Consider the following 20174-nt stretch of genomic DNA (forward strand, 5'->3'; position numbering starts at 1 on the left):
AAACTCCACTATGGCCAAGACCAAAGAGCTCTCAAAGGACACCAGAAACAAAATTGTAGACCTGCACCAGGCTGGGAAGACTGAATCTGCAATAGGTAAGCAGCTTGGTTTGAAGAAATCAACTGTGGGAGCAATTATTAGGAAATGGAAGACATACAAGACCACTGATAATCTCCCTCGATCTGGGGCTCCACGCAAGATCTCACCCCGTGGGGTCAAAATGATCACAAGAACGGTGAGCAAAAATCCCAGAACCACACGGGGGGGACCTAGTGAATGACCTGCAGAGAGCTGGGACCAAAGTAACAAAGCCTACCATCAGCAAGGGCATTGAATATGAAACGTGGCTGGGTCTTTCAGCATGACAATGATCCCAAACACACCGCCCGGGCAACGAAGGAGTGGCTTCGTAAGAAGCATTTCAAGGTCCTGGAGTGGCCTAGCCAGTCTCCAGATCTCAAACCCCATAGAAAATCTTTGGAGGGAGTTGAAAGTCTGTGTTGCCCAGCAACAGCCCAAAACATCACTGCTCTTGAGATTTGCATGGAGGAATGGGCCAAAATACCAGCAACAGTGTGTGAAAACCTTGTGAAGACTTACAGAAAACGTTTGACCTCTGTCATTGCCAACAAAGGGTATATAACAAAGTATTGAGATAAACTTTTGTTATTGACCAAATATTTATTTTCCACCATAATTTGCAAATACATTCATTAAAAATCATACAATGTGATTTTCTGTGTTTTTTTTCTTCTCATTTTGTCTGTCATAGGTGAAGTGTACCTATGATGAAAATTACAGGCCTCTCTCATCTTTTTAAGTGGGAGAACTTGCACAATTGGTGGCTGACTAAATACTTTTTTGCCCCACTGTAGTTACAGGAAGTCCATATTTAGACCCCTGAAGTCACATTGAAGTACCCAACAGTACAGAAACAGTAGCCCAATTTCCCCTATTCATGCCCCTGATGACGTGAAGAGGCAGAACAAGGGTGTGGTGTCAGACCCAGTCCAGCCTGGGTTCTGGCTCTGCCACTCCAGTTAGGAGGGATGTGTGGAGGAGTGATGGGAGGGGGGAGGACCCATGTTGTCCTCCTCACTCTCCTACCCCTACAGACCTCCCAGGACTGGTCGGGGGGGGGACAGAGGGCACTAACCTTGTAAGTCATCTCTAATACGGGGTAAGTACCTCACCCCACTTCCCTGTTCCCATCCACCTCATCGGTCCGTAAGAAAGAGACATTTTTAACCCACAGCAGTGTTTTCAGAGCCCTATGTCAACTGTAATGAGAAACAGATTCCACCCTTTAAAGAAATCTTACCCGTTGCCAGTTTTGTCAGTGGATACAGATGTACCCCATTTATTTATTTGGAGTTTCAGCCCCACTCAAAATGGGGATGTTCAAACCCTATTTGTAAATGATTTAGTCTATCTGGTATTGGTTGGCTGTTATTGTAACGTTTTGGTCATAAAGAAGCGGTATATTCAGTGCTTGACAAAAAGCATTTGAAATATATAGTGGCTGGAATACTGAGGACCCCATTGTATTTTTCAAGGAACATAGTGTATTGGTTAGCAAATAATATTGACAGTATTGTAGTTATGTTGGGGTAAGTAGGATTTGTGTTTCTGCATTGTGTACCGATTACATTGTTCACTAGACAGGTAAGTGAGGTTTCAGAGTTAGATCTGTGTCTATGGGTATTGTCTGTACCAAGTACATGTATAGTTTTGCTTGGTGCACAAAGCAAACATCTTAAAATAGGAATAAATGACCTCTCCATTCCTCTCCCTGACCTTTCCACAGGTGGCATATTGTTGTGAAATGTTTCTGTCAATCAATGCTGCTTTTCCTTGTCTCTTTTCCCTCCCCATTGACTAACCCTCCCTACCCAACTCCTAACCCAAGATGTGGAGGATGTCAAATTTGTCATCAGTTATGGCTATCCAAACTCCTCTGAAGACTACATCCACCGGAAAGAGTTGCCCCTCTAGATTTTTTGTGATCGACAGTGGGCTGTTGACTTGAGGTTTCTTCATTGTACGTTGAACAAGCTAGTTTTTTTACAGTGTGTGTCCAGGTATTTGTAGAATTTTATAACAGACTTAATCTTCTCTCTTCTCTCTTTGGAATGCAGGAGGCAGGTCACGTTTCCGTGGCAACGGCTCCAACGCCAGCAACCCCACCCTGATGTATCAGGATGAGTGCAACCAGCGCATGCGCACCATAGGCAGCAGCATCAGCCGCGGCAGCCGAGGTGGAGGGAGCAGCCGCGCCGGGGACAGGTCGTCCTCTTCCTACAGGGACAGGAGGGACAGCCACAGCTATGGCTCCAGCTCCTCCTACAACCAGTACAAGTCCAGGAGCAGTCCAGGGGCAAGATCAGTCAGCGGGGCAGTTTGGTTCGGTCAGCAGGTCCAGTCAGCCCCCTCCACCCCCCTCATGGCCCAGAAGTTTACCCCGGTCCACCCCATGATGGGATTAATGGGGCACTCGCCCTTCCAGTTTGCTCCCCCACCAACTTCACAGAGGAAGTAAAGCTGGGGCTAGCCCTCACCACACATGCATATAATCCCCAACATCAACCAGAAAAGTCAGTTGTGTTAGGATTGATATTCTGGAGTACTGTGCTTGAAATCTTGGCCTTTGCTGACATGAATCCAGAGGTGTTTGTTAGATTGGTGAGCATTAAAAATAGTCCGCCGATTTGTTGTGGACATTCAAATAATGAACTTGCTTGACTAACAAGTAGTTTGACGTCAGTGCTTTGAAAGGATTTTTTAAGCATCAAAATAGCTGTACAAATGCAGATTGTCCTTTGAGTAGTTAGACCACAATTGAAGTGGAATACACTTGTGCTGAAATGTAATACTAATACATTTGTAGGTGATGAAAGCATTTTCATTGAAGTGCTATCTTTGTTTCATGTTGCTTTTCCCACAAAATGCATATCCAGTGCTGTCAACAGTTAAGTAACTTTTTCAGCATATTGTCAAACGTAAAGGTTATTTCATTGTACAAACCGGCAATCTTAGTATAGTGAACTAATGTGCTATTTTTGCCTTTCGGTGTACGAGGCAGGTGCTACAGTTTCTCTATAACTTTTCTTCTCAGCTCATTCAGATATTGCGCTTTTGGTTTTTCAGCTTTAATTAGTTTGTACGTAAGTGATTATTTTCCCATTTAGAATTTCTCTGTTAAAGGTAGTCAGTAATTCAGTTCCAGGACAGTATTTTGAAATATGGATAGACATTTCCTGTCATGAGGTAGTTATTCGACTTCTTATGTAGGTTACATTTTAATTGTTTATTTTGTGGGATCATTCCAACCCCTCGGTAGCTGAACCATATTTCATTTTTGTTTCATGATCTTGGGATATTGTTTCTCTATTGAACTCTGTAAACCAGTCACACACGCTTGTTTCTTCCTAGTGTAGGGGTGTATCGGTTTGTGCTTGGCTGCTGCTCTGTCCTTTCCACCTGTAGTTGAATCATTCTAGTATGTAGACAAGACCGACCTGTAAAATCACATTTTTACTGTCTGGTTTTGTTTTTCAAGGTTTCAGTAAAGCTTTTGAATGTGTGTCTTAACATGTTGTTTCTGTACTCCAACTAGTGCCCTTAAAACTACCATTGTGTGAATGAGCTTGGTTAAGATTGTCCGACTCCTACATCTTAATGACAAGAACAGTTTAAACCTCAAGAAAAATAACTTTGCAAATGTACATGAGTTGTATTGGAGATGCCTGGTGGAATGTGCTTGGGTGACTCAAGGCTTTGAGAAAAGAGTGTTTGACAAGTTGTCTTGCTGAATCCTTCATCTTTAAAACAGATAATCTATGAAGCAGCAAGGAGTAAAAGACTCATACCCAAACTCAATGTCTGAAAAGATTTATGGATCAAACGAGTAACGGGTAAAACCAACAAACCCTCGAGGGACTTGATAGTGAAAACAATCCTTAAATAGGCACAAATGGCAGATTAAATAGGACTTCAGTGTTAGAATGTCTAATTCTACATGACAAGGATATCAGGCAAACCATTCTCTGTGCAGAAGGAGAGGAAGAATGATCCTTCATTATCACAGTAAGCAAACCTGGGCGCATGGTAGGGTCAACCGTAATTCAGCAGGGCAATTCAGTAGCTATATTTTAAAAAAAAGACTCAAAGATGAGCCTTCCCCAAAACCTCCCAAAAGGCCCATTGCATTCGATGAATGAAGGACAACTTATTTGTTAAAAAACAAGACATGGCTGTGACAGTACTATTGCACAGCAGACAGTATATGTTTGAAAGCAGACAAATAAAGTTCTGGAGGACATTCCTCCAAAGCATAAAGCAAACACACCGTTGTGATTGGCTAAGCAAGGTAATCAATAGAAATAGAAGCATTTTTATAAAGGTTTATGCCGTGTCTGAGTGAGATGCCAAATCTTGTCAATCTGTTGAATGTTAAAGATTGCCCCATGTGTCTGAAGGTGGAAACTGTGCTACAACTCCTCTTTCATCATGGTCTTCCTCTCCTAGTGTGAAGGTTAGCTTGTATTGCAACTGCACCTTCTCCTGGAAAAGAGAAATGAGGGTTGCAGAAATCTATTTGGCTTCATAGTTTATAATTACAAGAAAATGTTGGGAATGCCACAGAGGTACATAACAGGCCTTAAATGAATGTCTACACAGTCTAGTACCTTGTGAGGGTTGGCCAGCAGCAGGACCTGTGTGATGGCAGCAGGTGGGAGGATTGGGTTGAAGGCTGGAAGCTCTGTTCCTGATGGGGGCTGTAGCTTCACTCTCATTGTCTACAACAGAGGACAGAGGTCATGATGTCAACCCTACACTGACAATGGAACTGAAGGTGAAAAAGGCAGATTAAGAGAGAAGAGGTCTTACGTCAGGGACAGAGGGCTGAAAGAGGATGTTGCTGACTGGAACCGGGGCGGAGGAGAGCATGGAGATGATCACCACCAGCACATCAGCAAGAGAGGGCAGAGAGTCACGTGCAAAGTGGAAGAGCACCCGCAAACTGTGTCTATCAAACACCGTCACAGGCAACAGGCTGCCTGGTTACAACAAAGAGTTTAAAACACTGTTCAAATGTGATGCACTATTAGCATAGCAAGTAGATAATACAAATATTATAGATACTTACTGGGCTTAATGGACTCAAGCGGCACAAAAACATCTGTCAGGGTCCTTTCTATAGGGGGAATGACTGTGTGAACCGGAGAGGTGTCCAACAACCTATCACCTTGGAGAGCCACCGGGTGGTCAGGGGAGAAGGCCGGGATAAGACTTGGATTAGTTCCAGATTTGTTCTGGAGATCTCGTAGAGTAGGTTTGAACGGAGGCTTGTCCCTGAAAATAGATAAAGGTACTACATAAAAGGTTGAACAAGGTTGCTGAGTGTCTGTCATGTTGTTATAACAAGTTGGCATGGTCAGCACCTCATGATCCTTCATATATGGTTTCGCTTCTTCATATATTGTTTTGCTTCTACAGCACTTAGAGTGACTTCAAATCGTAATGAACACAGTGGTCCATCAATACTGTACTAAGCAGCAACATAACTGGCAGACTAACACGGATACTTGACACAAACATCTGCTGTGGTGTAAAACCCTCCCATAGTGAAGGGTTAGTTACCATTTGACCTGCAGGCCCTCTGGAGGTAGGGACTGCTGCAGCAGCGTCTTCCCCAGCAGATCCAACTCATCTAAGGCTGAGCTTCCAGACGTGGCTCCAGTAGAAAGAGGCTGGGTGTAGGGGAGCCGATCTGGACTCAGTAGTACACTAGGCGCAGCTGGGATATCAGGAATATCCACACTGTCGGAAGACTGTAGCAAAGAAAGTGACACCATGTGTAAGACACAGACGTGACACTTGTTGTTAAGGTATAAATCATGAACCTGCCTAAGTAATGGCAATCAAATCGTATTGGTCACATACACATGGCTGGCAGATGTTAATGCAAGTGTAGCAAAATGCTTGTGCTTCTAGTTCCGACCATGCAGTAATATCTAACAAGTAATCTAACCTAACAATTTCACAACAACTACCATATACACACACACACACAAGTGTAACGGAATGAATAAGAATATGTACATAAAAATATATGAATGAGTGATGGCCGAACAGCATAGGCAAGATGCAGTAGATGGTATAGAGTACAGTATGTACATATGAGATGAGTAATGTAGGGTTTGTAAACATTATATAAAGTGGCATTGTTTAAAGTGAATAGTGATACATTTATTACATCCAATTTTTAATGATTAAAGTGGCTAGAGATTTGAGTCAGTATGTTGGCAGCAGCCACTCAATGTTAGTGATGGCTGTTTAACAGTCTGATGGCCTTGAGATAGAAGCTGTTTTTCAGTCTCTCGGTTCCAGCTTTGATGCACCTGTACTGACCTCGCCTTCTGGATGATAGCGGGGTAAACAGGCAGTGGCTCGGGTGGTTGTTGTCCTTGATGATCTTTTTGGCCTTCCTGTGACATCGGGTGGTGTAGGTGTCCTGGAGGGCAAGTAGTTTGTCTCCAGTGATGCGTTGTGCAGACCTCACTACCCTCTGGAGAGCCTTGCGGTTGTGGGCGGAGCAGTTTCCGTACCAAGTGGTGATACAGCCCAACAGTATGCTCTCAATTGTGCATCTGTAAAAGTTTGTGAGTGTTTTTGGTGACAAGCCAAATTTCTTCAGCCTCCTGAGGTTAAAGAGGCGCTCTTGCGCCTTCTTCACCACGCTGTCTGTGTGGGTGGACCATATCAGTTTGTCCGTGATGTGTACGCCGAGGAACTTTAAAAAACGTTCCACCTTCTCCACTACTGTCTCGGCGATGTGGATAGGGGGCTGTTCCCTCTGCTGTTTCCTGAAGTCCACGATCATCTCCTTTGTTTTGTTGACATTGAGTGAGAGGTTATTTTCCTGACACCACTCTGAGGGCCCTCACTTCCTCCCTGTAGGCTGTCTTGTCGTTGTTGGTAATCAAGCCTACCACTGTAATGTCATTTGCACACTTGATAATTGAGTTGGAGGTGTGCATGGCCACGCAGTCATGGGTGAACAGGGAGCACAGGAGAGGGCTGAGAACGCACCCTTGTGGGGTCCCAATGTTGAGGATCAGCGGGGTGGAGATGTTGTTTTCTATCCTCACCACCTGGGGGCGGCCCGTTAGAAAGTCCATTACCCAGTTGCACAGGGTGGGGTCGAGACCCAGGGTCTCGAGCTTAATGACGAGTTTGGAGGGTACTATTGCATTAAATGCTGAGCTGTAGTCGATGAACAGCATTCTTACATAGGTATTCCTCTTGTCCAGATGGGTTAGGGCCGTGTGCAGTGTGATTGTATCGCCTGTGGACCTATTGGGGCAGTAAGCAAAGGGAGTGGAGTGGTTCTGGAGTGGGTCTAGGGTGTCAGGTAGGGTGGAGGTGATATGATCCTTGACTCTCAAAGCACATCATGATGACGGAAGTGAGTGCTACGGCGCGACAGTCATTTAGCGCAGTTACCTTAGCTTTCTTGGGAACAGAAACAATGGTGGCCCTCTTGAAGCATGTGGGAACAGCAGACTGGGATAGGGATTGATTGAATATGTCCGTAAACACACCAGCTAGCTGGTATGCGCATGCTTGAGGACGCGGCCAGGGATGCCGTCTGGGCCGGCAGCCCTGCAAGGGTTAACACGTTTAAATGTTTTACTCACATTGGCCACAGAAAAGCAGAGACCACAGGCTTTGGTAGCGAGCCGTGTCAGTGGCACTGTATTGTCCTCAAAGCGAGCAAAGAAGTTGTTTAGTTTGTCTGGGAGCAAGACATCGGGGTCCGCGACAGGGCTGGTTTTCTTTTTGTAGTCTGTGATTGATTGTAGACCCTGCCACATACTGCTCGTGTCTGAGCCGTTGGAATTGCGACTCTACTTTGTCTCTATACTGATGCTTATCTTGTTTGATTGCCTTGCGGAGGGAATAGCTACACTGTTTGTATTCGGGTCATGTTTCCGGTCGCCTTGCCCTGATTAAAAGCAGTGGTTCGCGCTTTCAGTTTTGCGGGAATGCTGCCATCAATCCACGGTTTCTGGTTGGGGAAGGTTTTAATTGTCGCCGTGGGTACAACACCACTGATGCACTTGCTAATAAACTCACTCACCGAATCAGCGTATACATCAATGTTGTTGTTCGACGCTATCCGGAACATATCCCAGTCCACGTGATCGAAGCAATCTTGAAGCGTGGAATCAGATTGGTCGGACCAGCGTTGAACAGACCTGAGCACGGGCGTTTCTTGTTTTAGTTTCTGTCTATAGGCTGGGAGAAACAAAATGGAGTCGTGGTCAGATTTGCCGAAAGGAGGGCGAAGGATGGCTTTGTATGTGTTGAGAAAGTTAGAGTAACAATGATCCAGAATTTTTCCAGCCCAGGTCACGCATTCAACATCTGACGAGTCTCGTTTTCAGATTAGCCTTGTTAAAATCCCCAGCTAAAATAAATGCAGCCTAAGGATATGTGGTTTCCAGTTTACATAGAGTCCAATGAAGTTCTTTCAGGGCCGTCGAGGTGTCTGCTTGGGGGGGGGGGTTGTTGGGGGGGGGGGGGGGGGGGGGGGGGTTGTTGTACACGAGTGTGATTATAGTCGAAGAGAATTCTCTTAGTAGAGAAGCTAAAAAGGGACTCAATGGATTTGGTGTTACCTTTTAATATTATGCATTGTCTCGCATCATGTCTCCCTGTGTGAAGTGCTCAGTTCTCCCCTCACCTGGAAAGAGTCCCAGGTGGTAGAGTCCTCAGGCTGGGGGGCCGGGTTGGAGGTGTGGGGGGTCCCCTCACTCAAACCTGGGAAAGATAGCCACAAAGTTACCCACAATTAACATACACAACATGGAAGTAGCAGAGGTCTTGGAAGACTTACCCAGTGACATTAGCTCATCATCAAGGAGACTGATGCCCATCTCCTGGGAGGGAGCATTTAGGCTGTCTGTTGGAGTGGGGAATTCTGGTGACGGAGGTGACATGTCCAATCCCGATAGATCAAGTAGCGCCACACTACTTCCTGGAGGAGATAAGTATTACAGTGAGAGGAAATCTTTAGCCCATGCATGTAATCATATATTCTAGTCCCCTCCTACCAAGCTTGTGTCAAGTGACCCTATCCATGCATGTGTCATTGACCCATTGTTGCTCACCTGTGAGCCTTTGTGTATTAGCTGAGTTGTTCCCGTTCACCACCTCTCCCTTCACCTGCTGCCTGTACAGGTTGATGACCTGAGTCAGGCTGTCGTTGGCTTGGAGGATCTCCGCTGCCCGCCCACACACACACACAATTGTAATATACTGTATATTGTCACCCACATATTCTTCTCTCTCTGTGTACCATACACTTAAACACATTGAGGAGTGTCTGAAACCTCACCCAGAGCCTCATCATTGTCCTCTGTATCACTGGCCAGTCTGAACAATGTGGGTCTCATCTTCTCACAGCGCTGGTACAAGTCCTAAACACACAAATACACACTATCAAATGTCTGTATCTGCATGCAGTGCTTTGTATACATCATATATAGGTGATGCTGTTATGGCACTGTGGGAGGGGTCTCTGGCTTGTGTAAAGGTGCCACAGACCTGGATGAGCTCTGCATTGCTCTGTGGGTTGGTGGTCCGGTCATAGTCCTCCAGCAGCTGAGTCAGTAGGCTGACACTCTCATTCACATCCTGGATGGCGTTCACACGCTTGGACAACTTCTCCGCCCGCTTCTGGTCCTGAGACACACACACAGGTCAGGAAGAAGAAACCAGGGAGGGAGGAGGGGGAAGAAATGTATCCGTTGTCCCTAAACTAAAGGAGTCATGAAAGCACTGAATGATTCTGACAAGGAGACCACCCCTCAGGGCAGAGTGCCCACTTTCTCACTCAGTCCCCGTACATGACAGTATAGTACTAAAGCACTTAGGCATTCACTTTCCCATACTAACACACACACACAGACCAGATAATACAGTTCACACTGTGCGATGTGATGTACATCTCTGTATTACTGTAATGAAACAGCCTATAGATCTACATTATTCATACATTTAGGCAAGCTTGAGAAAAGAGACTGTACCTCCTGCACCATTTCCTGGATCAGTTTGTTGGCTGCTTTCAGGTCCTCAGGTTGAGTGCTGTTCAACAGGCGAGTCAGTGTCTACCAAGACACCAGGGAGGAGGAAGAATTTAAAGTTAGGGAGAGGGCTGGTAAATGGAGTGGAGAATGCATGGTGAATCACATTTGTAATGCAAAATTTGAAGAAACAAAATAGTATGTTTCTTTTGTTTAACAATGCCTTACCTTTGACTTCTCCTCATCCTCAAATATGGCATTTTTTGGTCTGGGAGGTGGAAGCAGGAGGAGTTTGTCAGCTGGAAGAACTGGGTCCTGTTTGACAATGCCTGGTTTAAAAAAAAACATTAACAACAACTGTGCGTCCATCACTATCATAGATACACTGAAGTCACCAAGTGTAGAACAGCTCACCCTGTTTTTTAAGCATCTGGTAGGCATCAGCGATCTTTGCCTCGTCAGGCAGCCCCAGTGTCCAACTATAGATGAGCTCCAACACCTTCTTCTTCACTGGCTCTGGAGCCCGGCTGCCGAGGTACTGAGGGAGAGAGCCAGGAGCATGCTGAGTGAGAGCTTATCCAATTCTAACATACTTGCTCAGTGAAAGGCACAGACAGAGACAATCATTACCTTTGGAGAGACCACTTTGATGAGCTCGTTGAGGAAGCGAAACTTGCCCACCTCACTGTGGAACCTTTCCCCACAGCTCCTCATGCACGTCTCCAGCACCTGGTTGTACACACATCACAAGTGAGTCAAACAATTAAGTTATTCAATATGAATGTAGGCACACACACTAGACAGAAGGCTGTCAATTGTATTGGCTATGATTCCTATTACAACACACTGCCATCACTTAACTCACCACGAGTGCCTGCATGGCCTCCCACTCCTGAGGGGATTGGATCTTGTGAGCCAGTAGCCTGGTGGCCAGCTGGGGTCTGAAATGGAACATAAAGAGTTTGATGTGGCTGAATTTGGCAGCAAATCTATCTACCATTGACTATTGTATGACATGCAATTTTACCTCTCCCTCTACCCCATGTTTTTTTATTGAATGACACAGATGTCAGCACAGGGTCAGTGTCAGAAATCTTAAAATGTGGAATATGAAGAAATCGCTCCCCCATTTCCTGGTTGCAAAAATTCTAATAGTTTACCTAATTTCAGTTTGTGTGGCAAAACAAGCAATGTATAGTGTAGAGAATCATTGTACCATCTAAACCTCTTAAATATAGTATAAATAACTACAAATACAGTATTTTCAGCTGTATGAAGCTGGTGTGCAAAACCAAAAGTAAGACGCAAAAATGAAAATTAGGAATGGGACGCATAGAAATAACACACAAAGAACAAATCTATCGCTTCTTAGACTTGTTTTCAATGAGAATGACTGATCTAGAACTCACATTCCTATGTGAATTTGAACATAGCCCAAAAAGTTCCATATTGCAGCTTTAAGTAACAAGCATGTACTGAGTACAGCTACTCCTGAGAGGTGAAAACATAGTGCTAAGACGTGTACATGTCATGAGACACTGACATACCCCTCCAAATCATTGTTGAGCTGGTCACAGAAGGCCTGGATGCTGTCCCAATCTGTATCTCTGTTTAGTGGGTTTGTGGCCTTGTCTAATGGGAGAATGAAGGAAATTGAGAAAAGGGGAAGTAAAGGTTCATCTGAATATTTTTTCGATAGTGACACATATCCGTTTTTAATTCAGGGAACTGTCAAAAATGGAGATGAACATCAATCAATTCTGTTGCAGAACTGTTTTGAAAACAGATAATAGCAAGTACTTTAGCCTTCCAACAGTACTTTGGACACGACTTTGTAAGGAACTCCAACTCCAGTTCTCCCACTGACCGAGTTTAGCTAGGCTTCCTGCATTTGACAGAACACTGTCACATAGTTAAGCGTAACGTCACTGGCATGATATGAATTCACGATAGGTGGCTTGCTGGTTCCGGTATCTAGCAAGAGTTTGATGATTCTCTCTAGTCTAGATATATTCCCAGAACCATCTGGATAGCTAGTTAGCTCACGTTAGCTTTACAGCTGGCTAGCTTGCCGTTTATGAGAGGTCTAACGTTACAGTCCCTCTCAATTTGCACCTTGATTTAGCTTAAACTGTCATCTCGGTCGACTGCAACACGGTTATTTTTCCAAAGATGCATGCTCCAATAGCTCTCTATACAACCTAAATAACTTTAAAAAAGACTTACTGATACGTGCCTCCAAACTGCCCGTGTCAGGCGGCGCCGCCATCACTACGGGAATTCTCTTTACCATGAACGTGTCTCGCGAGGAACAACTTTGAGAGCACCCTTTCTCACCTCCCCGACAGTGATGGGTAGATGATGGACACGATGGCAGCTGGCACTGGAGCATAAGAATATATAACACAGAAAAAAGGTTATCATACTTTCTAATGAACCTTCTCGATCATACTGTAGTTGTTTATTGCAAACCTGTGCAGACAGTGCAAGCAGTTTCAGATTTCTACCGGTTTTCTCTACCCTCTAGCGGCACAACGGTGTACTGCTGTACATGTGTGTAGACAGTGCAGTTACGGTGTAGTACAGTAACGGGTTTGTTTTGGTGTTTATTCTGTGTGATCAACTCTTCGGGATAGTACATTATCTCGGAAAGCCACGATCGCTAAACAACGTAACACATTTATTAAAATGTAACCCAAAAGTGATTCGTACGAAAAAAATACTTGAGTGAAGAGATTTATTATTGTGTCAACATTTTACAGCAAATCAACCCGCGAAAGTGGACGTTGCTCGCTATTTTCTACTTCAAGGATCTGCTTCGCTGAGATTATAGAAATTTGGGGAACAACACATTGGAAGCAAGTTACAGTGAAGTCACATAGGTTTTCTCAGTAAAAACAATGTTGAACTTAGTTTGACTTGGTCGACAAAATATAACCAACAAGCTAACGTAGCTAGTGGGTGTGCTAAACAGTTTTGAATGTCCAGGATCTGACAGGTTGAGGTTGAAGTGGTTGTTGACTTTCTCAATTTAACATGGGAGAATGAAATTCTATTTTGGGGACATTGAACGCTTTACAAGAATGGTGTGGCATAAAATGCGAAAATTACCCCAATGTGGAGATAAGGAACATGTCTTCTTCATTCAGAGATGGATTGGCGTGTTGTGCTCTTATCCACAAACACCCACCTGATTTGATGTAGGTATATAAATTAGAATAGGAATGTGAACTCTCCTGTGAGCTTCCCCATCCTCTCTACTACTGTGGGCCATCACTGGCACCCAGTCTCCCACATAATCCTACCTCTGTAGCTCTGCCCCAGTCAGTGTGTTGTATGTGAGTACATTGTTGATAGTAGGCCTAGAGGACGGACGCACAGACGGACTCAGTTCCTGCCTGTCCTTAGGCTGATCCAGAGCGGCTGGCAAACTCTAATCTGTAGCTGTAGCAGGGACCTGAATCCTGTCACAGTGGGTTTGTCTGCCCTGATACATGGAACCACATCATGGCCTAAACTCCAAGTTAACTCTTCTTAATCTTCCTCTCTATCTTTTCCTCTCCCCCTCCATTCTTTAATGGAAATGTCTCTAATGTTAAACATGTAAAGTGTGGTGTGCCGCAGGGCAGCTCTCTTGGCCCTGTACTTTTTTCTATTTTTACTAATGATCTGTCACTGGCATTAAACAAAGCCTGTGTGTCTATGTACACGGATAATTGAACCCTTCATGCGTCAGCAACCGCAGCTAGTGAAATCACTGGAACCCTGAACAGAGATTTGCAGTCAGTTTTAGAATGGTTGGCCAGTAATAAACTAGTCCGGAACATCTCTAAAACTAAGAGCATTGTATCTGGTACAAATCACTCCATAAATTCTAGACCTCAGCGGAATCTGATAATGAATAATGTGGTTGTTGAGCAAGTTGAAGGGACTCAATTACTTGGAGTTACCTTGGATTGTAAACTGTCATGGTCAAAACATATTGATTCAATGGTTGAGAAGGTGGGGAGAGGTCTGTCCGCAATAAAGAGATGTTCTTCTTTTTTACACCACACTCCACATAGCAAGTCCTGCAGGCTCTAGTTTTATCTTATCTTGATTATTGCCCAGTCATATGGTCAGGTTCTGCAAAGAAGGACCTAGAAAAACTGCAGCTGGCCCAGAACAGAGCAGCACATCTTGCTCTAAACTGTAGACTGGCAGTCTCTCTTGGCTAAAAGAAGAGGAGAGACACTTTCTTGTATTCATAAGAAGCATTGTGTTGAAAATTACAAATAGTTTACATAGTTGACTAACACACAGCACTGACACACACACTTACCCCACCAGACATGCCACCAGGGGTCTTTTCACAGTCCCCAAATCCATAACAAATTCAAGAATATGTACAGTATTATATAGTGCCACGATTGCATGGATCTCCCTTCCATCACAGATTGTTCAAGTGAACAGCAAACCTGTTTTAAAAAAACAACAAACAGATAAAGCAACACCTCACGACACAACGCCTCTCCTCTATTTGACTTAGATGTTGTGTATGTATTGTTATGTAGGCTTGTGTGACGTTTTACATTTATGTAGTTCTGTCCTTGAGCTGTTCTTGTCTATTAATGTTCTGTATTGTATAATATTTCATGTTTTGTGTGGACCCCAGGAAGATAGCAGCAGCTAATGGGGATCCTAATAAAATACCCAATCCCCTCTTCATTACATCCCAATGTTGTTGGTCAAATTATTATTAAGGGGTCTGTGATGGCCCATCATTTGTATCACATAGTACTATTCTGATTTTGCTCCAGAGACTTCAACTCCCTCTCCAAAGATAATGTTTATGAAAACAACCATCTGGTGAGTTTTACATAATTATGTTTTACATGCATGCATGCATAACTGTCTCAATGCACGTTTATGTTCATACATTGCACTACATCTGTTTATATTGTCCTATCTGTCTGGCATTTCATTATTGATCCCTGTCTCCTACCAGGCATTTGAGGTCGCACAGTCAAAGCTGGGAATCCCTGCATTGCTGGATGCTAAGGACATGGTGTCCACAGAGGTGCCAGACCGGCTAAGTGTCATCACTTACCTCTCCCATTACCACCACTGCTTCAACAAGAAGTCTCATGGTGTGTGGCTAAATTGTGTCATAGTCAAATTGGGAAAACAGCACATGGTTGGTTCCACCTGTCTTTGTTTGTCAAATGTGTGTGTATTCAAAGTGTTCATTTTTACTAAGCAGCCAGTACAGCCAGTTTGAAGACGCCATATGTCGCAGAGTGCTCCAGTCACTCCCAGACACAATCTGACTCTCTTTGAGGTTTGCAGCCCGCCAAGGTAAAGTAATAAAGTTGTTATGAAGCCATTTTTATTTGAATTTTGTATAATTTATTTATTACTTAATCTCAACTCAAAGTTATTTATCTCAATCTCCTCTTTCATCCCAAATTCTCACATTTCTTCCTCTTCACTGTTGCCATTGGCTGACCTCCCCTGCTCAACAGTCAAGGACAGAGGAGCGATCCAACAGTGGCAGGCCATGCAGCGTTTGTGCCTCCTGCATGAAGCACGTCCACCTGGTGCAGAGACATCTCACTGAGGGGAAACTCTACCACCCCAGCTGCTTCAGGTAACACCACTGCTCAGAAGGCAACGCTAGCTTATCTGCAGACAGTGAAATATAATCTGTGATTTGTGTCCCTCTCATGTCATCCTGTGTTTCTTTCAGATGCAGTGTGTGCAGCAGCACTCTCTTACCAGGGTCTTACAAAGAGGGGAGGGAAGTTGGCTTCTTGGTCTGCACCCACCACTTGACAGCCAGTCAAAATGCCCTCCCCGACTACAGTAAACAAACTGGACCATTAGAGAATCTGCCCAAATTAGATGAGCAGGAGGTGACACTATCTCAAGGTGGATTTACAGACAACCCCAATCTCTCTGATTTTATTAGAAAAACAGACTCAGGTGAGACAGTTATTTTTGGAAGAGGAGAGACAGAGACAGGTGAGAGAAAGACAAGGCATGACACACTTAAGAAGCCAAGGCCACCCTGTCCTCCAAAGCCCACTGTAGAAGAGGGAAAGCTTGAAGAAGCAGGGACATGGCCCATTCAGACAACATAAACTGTCACTGTAACACCAAACAGCGGTTCGGCTTCTGCAAGCCCTGGACGGCCAGTTCCTGCACCCAGACGGGTGTTAGACTCAGTTCCTCCTCATCCTGCACCCAGAACCCGTCCACCTAAAGCCATGGACAGCCCCCTTGTTTCTGGTGAGTAAGACAAAGCCACTCACTGCAGCTTCTCAATTCTGACCTCACTTTACGACTGTATGAAGAGTATGTCATGTTATCAGAATATTTCAGTACACTCAATTCTGTGTAGACTCCCCATCTTCTCCTCATTTCAAACATATCCACTAAATGTTTCTCTGTCCATCTCCCTCTCTCTGCAGGTTACACAGTTGATAATAAAACTTTACCCAATCCTTCTCGCAGGTAAGTTTGACATTATGTATCAGACATAACACATTATGTAACTTTGAGTAGAATTGTCCAATTAATGGCTATTTATTTCTTTAACTTTTGACATCAGGTTTGGCCAACCCAGTGGGCCTTGTAAACCCAAAGACCCACCGTGGCTGGAGCTTGTCCTGCCAGGGCCCTGGCCAAATATTCCCCCTGCCCGCCCCCTAGTATGCCCAAGCCCCCACACTCAGGCTCTATGCCCTCCCTCAGAGGCAGTTGGTACAGAGCGAGAGAACCCCCTCCTAACCCCTTTGGGGAGTTTGAGGATGAGGAGGCTGATGATGATTACACTGGGGAAGAGAACACAATGAGTGGTGCTGAAGGCCAAGCACAGCCCTCAATGGTAACCAGCCAGACATGGTGTGGTACCAGTCAGTTAGCTGAAGCAGCCAGCTCACATTGCCAAGCTCATTTAGAGGACACATCCAGAGAAGTTGACAAGTCTAGTATTGCTGGAGCGGATGACGCAGTGAATTTACCTGAAATTGCTAATGCACCAAATGTAGAAAGTTTAGCTGAAGCAGGATGCTCACTTCCTGTATCTAATTTAGCTGAAGAACCTTGTTCAATTGATATATCTGAGTCAGCTGATGTTGGTGTGATAGCTAACATGGCTGAAGCAGCTGGCGCACTTGATGTATGTCATTTAGCAGATGTTGGAGTTGGAGAATCAACCAACTTGTCCAAAGCAGCTAGTTCACTTGGTTTGTCTAATTTGACTGAAGCTAAAACCACAAGTTCATCTTACTTGGCTGAGGCTGCTAGTTCCCTTGATGTATCTAATCTAGCTGAAGTAGCCAGATCACTTGGTGTATCTGGTCTAGCTGGAACTAGTGGGTTAGGAGGTTTAGTTGGAGCAATTAGTGCACCTAACATATCTAATTTAACTGAAGAAGCTAGTTCATATGGTGTTTCTGAAGCTTCTGCCGGTTCACTTAGTGTGTCTAATTTAGCTGGAGCTGATAGCATATGCAGTGTAACTGGAGCACCAAGTGCTCATGGCAAATCAGATGTAGCCCAGAGTTCAGCCTGCAATCTCCACTAGTTCAGCCTGTACTCGAAGCCACCCCCCACCAACCTTGTCAACCAATGGAGCAGCAGCCAGTCCCTCCCTGCTCAGACCCCCATCGCTCCCTAGTGTGTCTGAAGTGAGGGACTCTGGCCAGGTGCCCACCCCCTCTCACAGTAAGGTAAAATGCTGCTCTTTAGTCTCCACTGATATCTATGTCACAGCTCAACCTGCCCAAAATACAGAACATATAAGCTTGTATTACACAACACATATATGCAAAGATATCAGGTTAAGTGAGTTTCAGACTGAAACTATTTTCCAACATGTTAACATAAAAGACAACATGTTTTTCTAAGATTCCTGCATAACAACATCGTCCCTATACTGTAGGTTATAGCCTACTCGAGATAGCTGCTTGGACTGTGTGTGCTTGAATATTACAATTGTGGATTTCACAGAAATGTCATCAATCTCCAATTTAGCAGGTATGTAAGGAGAACCATTTCAATCGTAAAGTCTCCCCCTCTGAGTTCCCCAAATCCAAGCCTGCCCCTGGACATGGCTTCCCCCTCATCAAGAGGAAGGTGAGAGGATATCTCAGTCTAATGAAATTAACCCATTATCCAGTGTTTTCTCCCAATCAGAACAGTTCCCTAGTACACATGCATGTCTCCTGAGGTGCAGACAGACAACTATGTCCCAGTGGAGGAGCTGCAGGTGGAGCTGGGGGAGCTGGAAAAACGAATGGACAGGCTGGAGCTGAGAGGGGTGGAGATGGAGAGAAGCTTGAGAGACTGCCAGAATGGTGAGTGTCTGTAGTTGTACGTGTCTGTAGTGTGCTTATTATTAACATCCAAGTAATTATTCCAGTTATCATATAAAGTGTTGTTACAGATGAATTGTTATTGAGAAGACTCGTGTCGTCCACCTGTTTGTTTCAGACCAGGAAGAGGAGGACATGTTGGTGGACTGGTTCACTCTAATACATGAGAAACACATGCTTGTGCGCAGGGACGCAGAGCTGGTATACATGTAAGTGCACTGACCTGAAATGATGTCAAAGCAAGACAGCGCCTTCATAACACCTTTATTATCTCTGCTTCTTTTATCATTCCCAACATATGGACGGTGTTGTAAATTAAATATTTATGGACCTGATGTATGTGCACTCCAAGGGTCAAGCAACAGAATTTAGAGGAGAGACAGGCAGACGTGGAATATGAACTGAGATGTCTCCTCAACAAACCAGGTGAGTGGCCAGTCTTCACACAACCCTCCCTCCAGTATCTACTACTCCTCAGCAATTATCAGTCTGCTATTATTAATTATGTGTTATGTGTTGTTATTTGACTAATCTAATTGTTTGTCTCTCCTCATCTCCTCCTCAATCATCATCCCCCCAGAGTGTGAGTGGAGTAAGGATGACCGTTATTGGGACCAGCAGTTGATGGAGGAGCTTGTCACCATCATTGAACAGAGGAACCACATCATCAACAGCTTGGATCAGGACAGGCAAAGGTGCATGAAAGACTCATAGATGAATACCGACGGCCATTGATTCAGACAAATTTCATTAAGCAGATAATTGATTCTCTTGCTCATACCTACCAATGGTTTGTCTTTTTCAGGGAAAAAGAAGAAGATGTTCTGTTTTCCATTATCAAGAAGAAAGGCGAGGGGAAAGTATTTTCCTAGAGTGTTTATTTTGTTGTTGTCTTTCCTGTTTTCTCATGTCTGTTCACACTCTCTTTCATTCCTATTCCCTCAATACTACACCTCAGACTCCTTAATTTCTCAGAATTTGATCATGGTATCATTATTTCTCCCTCCTCAGATTAAAAAAAATAATCTGGGAAAGACCTGAAGACGTTAAGAGCAACGTTCAAGCCCACGAAGATGCTGAAGTTGAGTTGGACTCGGGCTCACCCTATAAGGAAGGAACAAATAGGTCTATATTTGTTAACAAATACACATTGAGCCACAATGTAATGTCTCATAATCATAATAATGTCTCATAATAATGAATGAAGATTACGGGTAAGAGATGGAGACGACTCTTGGACTGTGGATGAGAGTGGTTAAGAATTAAGAGAAGCCTCTGATGAAGAGGATATTAATTTTCTTCCCAAGTGAAAAAAACTATCCCCATTACACCTCCCCATTACACTGCACTTTTTGCACAAGATGTGATTGTTCCTGCATTCCGTAAAGCCGTAGTCAGCCTATGATGAGTTGCAGCATAGAATCATTCACGAATGGGATTTATTTTTGCAGTTCAACTTTGTTAAATTATATTTAATAAAACATTGTACTTTGTATGAACAGAATATATTTGTATGATCATAATCTTTTGATAATGTTTTAAATGTCATTTTAATGTGTGTTTTTTTTTTCAAATGTACCTCATACACCTTGCCTAATGTATATTTCAAGAAAAAAGTATTTGCTACTCCAGATTGTGGCGATGCTTTCCATTGCCTGTACAGTCTGATTTATTGGGCAAGATCTTTGTGAGATTTAGATTCACACTGTATTCAGATCTT

At 44.0% G+C, this 20174-nt stretch overlaps 1 protein-coding gene and 1 pseudogene across 1 annotated transcript; one reads left to right on the plus strand and one right to left on the minus strand.

Moving 5' to 3' along the window:
• Window positions 1-3875: 3875 nt before the first annotated feature.
• On the minus strand, window positions 3876-12612 carry LOC139421335 (ADP-ribosylation factor-binding protein GGA1-like). The gene is made up of 17 exons (XM_071172113.1): window positions 12321-12612; window positions 11642-11726; window positions 10960-11035; window positions 10725-10823; window positions 10509-10632; window positions 10323-10423; window positions 10098-10178; window positions 9616-9753; window positions 9407-9488; window positions 9180-9293; window positions 8906-9046; window positions 8753-8829; window positions 5644-5834; window positions 5150-5355; window positions 4891-5060; window positions 4689-4799; window positions 3876-4563 (listed from the first exon to the last, which is right to left on the minus strand). The coding sequence occupies exons 1-17, from the start codon at window positions 12484-12486 to the stop codon at window positions 4453-4455; spliced, it is 2073 nt and encodes a 690-aa protein (XP_071028214.1). The 5' UTR covers window positions 12487-12612; the 3' UTR covers window positions 3876-4452.
• A 539-nt stretch (window positions 12613-13151) lies between these two features.
• On the plus strand, window positions 13152-19794 carry LOC139422544 (MICAL-like protein 1; annotated as a pseudogene).
• The last annotated feature ends 380 nt before the right edge of the window (window positions 19795-20174 follow it).

This window comes from Oncorhynchus clarkii, chromosome 12 (assembly GCF_045791955.1).
Source record: "Oncorhynchus clarkii lewisi isolate Uvic-CL-2024 chromosome 12, UVic_Ocla_1.0, whole genome shotgun sequence".
NCBI lineage: Eukaryota > Metazoa > Chordata > Actinopteri > Salmoniformes > Salmonidae > Oncorhynchus > Oncorhynchus clarkii.

Excerpts from the sequence above, each read along its gene's own strand:
- LOC139421335 (XM_071172113.1), bottom strand. The coding sequence starts at position 12,486 with ATGCTCCAGTGCCAGCTGCCATCGTGTCCATCATCTACCCATCACTGT. Across the intron at positions 10,824-10,959 it reads AGGCCATGCAGGCACTCGTG|GTGCTGGAGACGTGCATGAG; the intron begins GTGAGTTAAGTG and ends GTGTACAACCAG. Across the intron at positions 9,489-9,615 it reads GCAATGCAGAGCTCATCCAG|GACTTGTACCAGCGCTGTGA; the intron begins GTCTGTGGCACC and ends TTGTGTGTTTAG.